The sequence below is a fragment of the Osmerus mordax genome, chromosome 17, assembly GCF_038355195.1.
Source record: "Osmerus mordax isolate fOsmMor3 chromosome 17, fOsmMor3.pri, whole genome shotgun sequence".
Classification (NCBI taxonomy): domain Eukaryota; kingdom Metazoa; phylum Chordata; class Actinopteri; order Osmeriformes; family Osmeridae; genus Osmerus; species Osmerus mordax.
This window is the reverse complement of record NC_090066.1, coordinates 9,746,696-9,754,084: the sequence shown is the minus strand read 5'-3', so window position 1 is coordinate 9,754,084 and position 7,389 is coordinate 9,746,696. Positions and strand designations below refer to the sequence as shown.

Sequence of the window (7,389 nt, the reverse complement as noted above, 5' to 3'; positions counted from 1 at the left end):
GGAGGGCTGAGGTTGGAATAGCTGATACTCCCTCTTTGTTCCTTGAGCCATTACTAGTGACCAGATGTTCTGAGACACACACACACACACTCACACCAGACACCCCTCCCAGAAAATCATCATCGGCATTATCGAGCATGGCAGTTTCTGACCTCCTCGAAAGTTCCTCACTTTTAATAATGGCATCATGGAATGCTATGATTATAATTATCATTATTGTTGTTATTATTATTATTTGTATTATTATTCGTATTATTATTATTATGGTTTTATTTTGTTGTTTTCTACCTGAGTGTACGACTGGGTGGATGTGTTCTGTGGTTTTGCTTTTGTATTGTTTTGTTTTAATGATGATGGAATTACTTGAATGTTGTTGTTTATTTTCTGTTATCCAAAAAAGTGTTGCCTCTGACATCATTTCCTGTGTTTGGATAGGTATTTAAGGGCGTTTCAGTTTTGACAGTGAGGTCACATTTTGACAAGGGGCTGTGAAGACCCCTGAATCGGTGTGAACACAAACTCTAGTCCACATATTTTAGGAGTCTGGTTGTTAAAGAAAAAAGTAGGCTAAACCGGACCACACTGAACTATCATTGCTACCTGCCCTAAACAGGCCCGACTGAATATTTCCTAATAGGACCGATCCAAAACGCCAGGCAGAATGGCACAGTAGACAACAGGAAATGTAACGCAGCCTATAGTTATGAATGGGAATGAACCCACAGTAGGAGACTCCAGAATTATATGGAATACTCCTGAATGCTTGGGTTTTTACTGTACTTCCGGTTCTGTGACCCTTTACAAGCCTGGTTCCGCCTAGGCAACCTTTAACCGGTTATAATGTTGCTCTGGTTGGTATCGTCGGAGTTCTAGGTCACCATCCAATTTTTCTTAGTTTACACAGATTTCCACAATCCCATTTTTCAAAGGGATTGTTTAGTGCCATATGAAATAGTATTTTGATGTGAACAAGGACATAGGCCCATATTCTGAATTCTGACACACAAAAAACTAAAATCTATCCCAAAAAAATCTTTCTTTTTTTTCTCCACCCTAAATTTTCTAAAGAATTTTAATTAAGAAATGATATAATCTCTTCAATGTCCAGTGGATTATTTGTTGCGGGGAGCGGGATTATTTGAGAGGCATATACAAAGCATGTCAGATTGTACAATTGTAACATCTGAATAACGTTATCATTTTAGAATAATAATAAAGTTTTAAAGACTTGGTTGGTCTACGTGTTTTTATTGACATGATGCGATCAGCTGACGGTGAAGTTTCACGTGCTTTTGAGTTGGGCATTTTAAAGACCTTCGACAAAAGGTGAATTTACAGTGTCATCCTTATTCTTTCGGTTTCATGTTGGTAGAGCGGATTTAAAAAGCAATGCACACTTACATGAAGCAGCATTACTGGAAACCCCAGTAGACAAGCAGGCTACCGGTATTTCTAGCAGTAGCGAACAAGGAACGCGGTTAAGAAGGAACTAGGCTACAATTTTGCCCACTTCGCCAACATTAGTAGAAACGTAAGTACGTATTTAAGTATTGGGTGTAGTTTATTTACTTTTAAAAATGTATGTGACATATACATTTTTAAAATACGCATTTTTGACATACGTGTTTGGGAGCCAGCTACTTAACCTCAAACTTTTTACCGGATTGTACAGAACCCATAGGCTACTATTTCTTCGATTCGAGACTTTTCGATCCGTCCTGGCTGCCCACAAGTTTATCCGTCTGTTCTGTTATCGTATTAACCAAAATGACAGGTTATCTTAACGTTTACATTTTCAAAAGCCATAGCACCTATTTACTGACGACGTGAACTCTAATTTACGTGTTTAACTTTAACGCTGAAATGTAGAACTAGGCCTACTTGATTAAAGACCGATATTCTGATTTTGGATGAGCATTAGATTAACATAATTGGCTTAAGAAAGGGAAATCGGTTTGTGATACAGTCTGTATTGATAGCCCGTTGACAGTAGACAAACATGTCTGGGCATTGAGTTGCAGTACCTCCCGAAGCCTCGTACTTTCCTTGACAGATAATGTAGCCTATGGCGTTAGGCAATTTATAGACTGACACAGCTTCAAGTTCAACGACCCTAGTATAGACTATTTTCGTTTGCTGTCTTCAGTAATAGCCAATGACGCATTAGGGTTATCGAATCGTTAAAAGTCCACACTTGGGTTTTTCCCAATCTAGCAATGAGCGTCTTCACGTAAAATGGGCAGTGTTTGCACTATGACCAATTGCAAGCATAGACACGTCTAGACGCTCTCTAGACAAGAGCTATCTAGACGTGTCGATGAACTATTAATCAAATAGGAAGAATTAAAAAAATATTATCCAGGCTAAAAGCAACACAGTTACTGCTGCCAAAGAAAGGAAATCTGGCAAACATGTACGGACTGTGTGAATGTGTAAATCAATAGGCAAGGCCTATCACTTCATTAAGTGATAGGCCTTCATTAAGGCATGATCAGATCTAACTATAATTACAATTGTGTATTCCCTTAATGTGTTCATTGGATGTATTACTATGGCGTGTAAGGCCACACAACCGTGTTAAACGGTCGTCGTAGCAGATATAGAACACATGTAGACATAATTCACGAGCAGCACTGCCAACATACGGCTCAAGAGGCAGACAATAAGTCATACCCTTTCCATTTAGTCCACAGTTTATCGAGCGACAGTTCATCGTCAAACACTTTATGCAATGCAGCCCGACATTAACATTTCCTTCTACTTCCGTGTCAGAACGATGGCGATTGGTCAAATGGATGCCAACGCGAACGCCGTCGCAGATGCTGACGGACGTGCCCCGGTGGATGCCATCCAAAGTAGCGACGCCCACCAAGCGGTGGCAGTGGCCAGTGACGAGGGCATGGAGGACACGGTGGAGTTTCGGGTGATGATGGCTTACGCCACCAGGAGGAGGCCTAGGGAGGTGGCCCCACCAGCGGAGGGGGGCATAGAGCCTCAGCAGGAGGTGCCCTCAGGGACCCCCGAGTCCACGGCCAGCCTGAAGGAGAGGAAGAAGAAGAGAAAGATGAGGAGGAGGTTTCTGAAAATGTTCGCTTGCGGGAAAGGGTCAATCGATCCGGAGGAAGAGGAGCCACGACAGCAGGACGAGGCAGCGATGTTCAGGGGCCATGGTGAGTCGTGACAACGGAAGAAACCTTGGGAGGAGCAATTGCATCCATTTATTTTCCAGGGAGTTTTCCTTGTCTTGTCTCTGAGGGTTTAAGTTGGTTTAGGTTGCAGTTCTATGGGCGTATGTGAAGCCCTCTGTGACATTCCTTTTAAAAAGGTCTATAGAAATAACATGTGTATATTTGATATGATCTGGACACCAGTTGGTGTTTTGCTTATTTCATGGGATCATGTGGTTTTCTCAATTTCTTTAAGAACTTTATTTGACACCAGCTAATTGAACCAGCTTCTCCCCTAACTATAATAGCTCTGGGCCTGTCCGTTTCAGATGGAGGGGGAGATGAAGAGGAGAAGATAAATGGAGTTGGAGACAGAGAGGGACTGGAGGACGTAGCTAACAGACTGACCAAGATGGCTGATGCCATTAGCTTCACACCTGGAGATCTGGAAACGGACGGGGAGAAAGGTAATTTTCAAGGACATTTAACACAATCTCTTCAATTTCTTCTCTCATACACCTGTTCCAGCCTGATGCATTGTTTTTGCTTCGCAGATTCCGTGGAGACACTCGTGGGGTTGTTGTTGAGAGAACACGGGGACAAATTGAACGACGAGGTGAGAGAACTTTTCCTACTGCGTAATCAAGTGTCGGTTGTAGTTCTGCTCCCGTCCACCAGGTGTCTCTGTAATCCCAGATAATTCCACGTTAGCCTGATTGACGTCGACCAAGAATCCAATCCGTTGGGAATTGCCTGGGTTGAAGTTTACCATGCACAAACAAACTAGGGAACGTCCTCCTTTTAATGTACCTGGCTGAATAAATGTCAGACTTCTAATATCTCCCGTCCCGTTTTCCTTAGATTCTGAAGGACACATTACTAGCCAAAGAACTTCTGGGTTCCTATAGCTTCTTTTCCAAAGTGATCTCAACCTTCCTCAGAAGGGTCGGGCATGACCCCGAACCCAGCACTGAAGAACCCAAAACCCAGATTGCTCTCACGTGTGAGGTAAGGGCCGCTTGGATATACCCTCAAGAATGTGTCACGAGGTGGACTGCACTGTCACTAAAACGACGGTGATATAAACGTTCATCGTACAACAGTTGATATTGTGACGGGAGCTCCACCATGGGGGACTCGCCCTCTCGACGAGTGTTGATAGTTGAAGCGGATGCCACGCCCCCTCGACAGGGCTTACGTTTCACCACGTTGTGTGTGGAGGACAAAGTGTTTCAACGTGGATTCTCCTGTCTTTTCCCAGGTGTCCAGTCGCTTGTCAGCACTGGACACGCTCCCTATGAACCGGGTGCTTGGCTTCGGAGCCAAGTTCCTGAAAGATCACTACTCCCCCTGGGTCATGCAGAAGGGTGGATATGTACGTAGGCTACCTCCTCTCACACACACACACACACACACACTTATTGACTCGCTCTGTCGCTCTCGCGTGTACTCACACACTCATTCATTTGATGCCACACACACACACACACACACATACACGCTGCCTGTAGTTAAATATGGGCCCTGTGGTGATAAGAGTAGATTCGGATCAAAATGACTGAGTGTCTTCTGTACTCTGTCTGCAGGAGGAAGTGTTTGAGAGCGAGGACGACACTGATGAGGAAGGGATCTGAGCGGGGTGCCACCTGAGCCAGCCCTGTGCCAAACTCCACCCCTAACCCCCCCCCCCCCCCCCCCCCCCCCCCCCAACCAGCGGGGAACTTAAACTCAGGGTAAACCAGATGTTGGAGCACAACTGAAAAGAAAAAAAAACGTTTTGCACAAGAGACCTTTGATCGTTGAAAGTGTGTTTGTGAGATGCAGGTCTTTACTCAGGAGCATGCAACAAATAAAGGCTCATTTTAACAGGCTGATTAAAACCTTAAATGCATTAGTATTGTTTACAGATGTTTTTTGTTGAGATTTAGGGATAAAATATAGGGCTATAATGTGCAAAGAGCCACACTATTTAAATGAAAGTACTTATTTTTTGTTGTGCCAAAGCTGTATGACAGTATACTGTGTAGAGTACTTTAACTTGATGAAGTGTAATATGTGTAGACTAGGGTGTAGGCTTGACGGTTCTAGCATGTTTAAAAAAAAATATTATCTAGCTATATCCGATTCCAATGGTTAATCACAGGAAAACTGTACGTCTATGAATCAATTTGCCAAGATAAATCAAGATTGTATATGTTTGCTGAAATGTATTCTTGGGTCACTACAGGGGCACACACACACACACACACACACACACACACACACACACACACACACACACACACACACTACTACTACTACTTGTAGCGTAATACAATAACAATACAGTTACTATTGTCTGATTCGAAAAGCTGACACATTTATTAAAATGAAAATAGGGTGTGGTGAAAGCTTAATCTTATATATGCTTTAAATCATGTTATAAATGTTTGCAGTTTCCTTTATTATCAAAAACTGCATTTGGTAACGGTTTACTGATTTGCGCTTCAATGGCTTTGTGGCTCCATGGTCTGGATTCCACGGGATCTGAACTGAAATGAAATCCAACCCGTTTCCCACACCTGCTAGACCTGCTTACTGACAACACACCGGGCAGTCGCGAGAACAATTTTTAAGTCACACGAACAAGGTTGAAATATGGTGGATAGGTGGAATAACGTATCGTCAAAGATTTCATCGGCTACGCTTTTTTGTTTTTTAAAAGTAACCCGGACCGCGGAGAAGGTTATTGTAGTCAATTGCGTCCCGTGCGCTCACGAGAGAGCGTAATTTATAACGCGATGCATAACAATCGAAAATATTCCCCGACGCGGTTCATCGAGTCACAGGTAACCGTGACTTTCGTTAATAAATCACCGATACCGCAGAGGGCGATAGCCACTATGGTGGACACGGACGACTGTCCCGAATGTCCACCGAGCATCAAGATGCGACACTCGAAAAGTAGGGTTGTGAAAGCCGTCAGGTGCCATCCATCGTCTCAACCCCTGAGCCTAGAGAGCCTTGAAGCGGCCTGGAGCGAAAAGAGACCCGATCCTGTACTGGTCCCCTCGGAGAAGAAACCAGAACCGGAGTCAAACCCCGCGCCCCGTAGCAGGAAGAAAGGGTACAGGCCTCCGGATGTGAGGACAATATTCTCGCCAAGCAAGAGAGACCCCCGGGTGAGGGAGGAGAAAGGCGAGGGGCACATCTTCACCCAAGGTGTGTCAGGCGCTTGGTGCGACGTCTGCTGCCAGTACATCCTCCACGACTGTCTAATTTGCACAGGTAAGTTATGACAAAGATTCAAGAGATTGAAGGATTCGGTGTATTAAGTATTTTCATAAACGTCATTAAGTGCCATATCATGCCAATGCTAAATGCTCAGATAGTTGGAAGATTACCTGCCATAATTGGCATTTTGATCAAGATAAACTTCGTTTATTCGTTAAACGTTTTCAAACTTTTTTAGAAACTACACTAAGAGACACATTGGTATATAGTTTCTAACACTGAACGGTCGGATACACATTCCTTCAGATTGGTACAGTACTCCCACATACTGTACAGCCCTCTAGGGCTGGGTTACACACGCACTTCTATGTGGTATGCTGATAGACTGGTCCGAATGACAACATCCACCACCATTACGTCTCCACTCATCTTTCCCGCATAGTCGTGCACTTCTAGGTAAACTACTTCCTCAAACTGTTCAGCAGCTGGTATGGTTTGTATATATTTGACTCGCATAAATGAGTTGGCAAGAAAGTAAACTGCTGCACCTCAAATTATATTTAGCACCTCATAATAAGCCACCGACTATGACTTTGAGTTCACGTTTCCTTAAGCCCTATTAGAGAATCATCAGAAAGTCATAAAGTGACTCCATGTCGGACTGTTTTGCAGTTTACTATCCATGATAGTTCTGTTTAAAGAGCAGGAGTCTCTCAAATGTGTGTGTGTGCACCCCTTCATGTGTGTCAAGGACTTTCTTGGTGTGTGTATGTGTGCATATCTCTCTCTCTGTGTGTGTGTGTGTATGAGTGTGTGTGTGTGTGTGTGTGTGAGAGAGAGACATTTATCCACTAACCACTCACTCATTAACCCCAGCGGTCCTTTGCGGTCAACGTTCTCACGCGCCTCGCTCCAGTGAGCAGCACAGACAGTTTTCCTGGAGGCGTCAGGGGCATTAGACCCAGGTTAGGACCGTGCCCGGACCGGACTGGACTGGCGGTTAAGGATT

The 7,389-nt window shown here is 43.9% G+C and overlaps 1 protein-coding gene across 1 annotated transcript; it reads left to right on the top strand.

Annotated features, from left to right (window-relative positions):
• Positions 1-1,379: 1,379 nt before the first annotated feature.
• LOC136960258 (uncharacterized) lies at positions 1,380-5,360 on the top strand. Its single transcript, XM_067254681.1, has 7 exons — positions 1,380-1,531; positions 2,773-3,170; positions 3,497-3,634; positions 3,722-3,783; positions 4,029-4,175; positions 4,429-4,542; positions 4,754-5,360. Exons 2-7 carry the CDS (start codon positions 2,777-2,779, stop codon positions 4,799-4,801), a joined length of 903 nt encoding a protein of 300 aa, XP_067110782.1. The 5' UTR covers positions 1,380-1,531; positions 2,773-2,776; the 3' UTR covers positions 4,802-5,360.
• Positions 5,361-7,389: the final 2,029 nt, after the last annotated feature.

What these genes read in the sequence shown, in the direction of transcription:
- LOC136960258 (XM_067254681.1), top strand. Translation starts at nt 2,777, where the DNA reads ATGGCGATTGGTCAAATGGATGCCAACGCGAACGCCGTCGCAGATGCT. An exon ending in AGATTGCTCTCACGTGTGAG is followed by an intron (nt 4,176 to 4,428) that starts GTAAGGGCCGCT and finishes GTCTTTTCCCAG; the next exon opens with GTGTCCAGTCGCTTGTCAGC. An exon ending in TCATGCAGAAGGGTGGATAT is followed by an intron (nt 4,543 to 4,753) that starts GTACGTAGGCTA and finishes CTCTGTCTGCAG; the next exon opens with GAGGAAGTGTTTGAGAGCGA.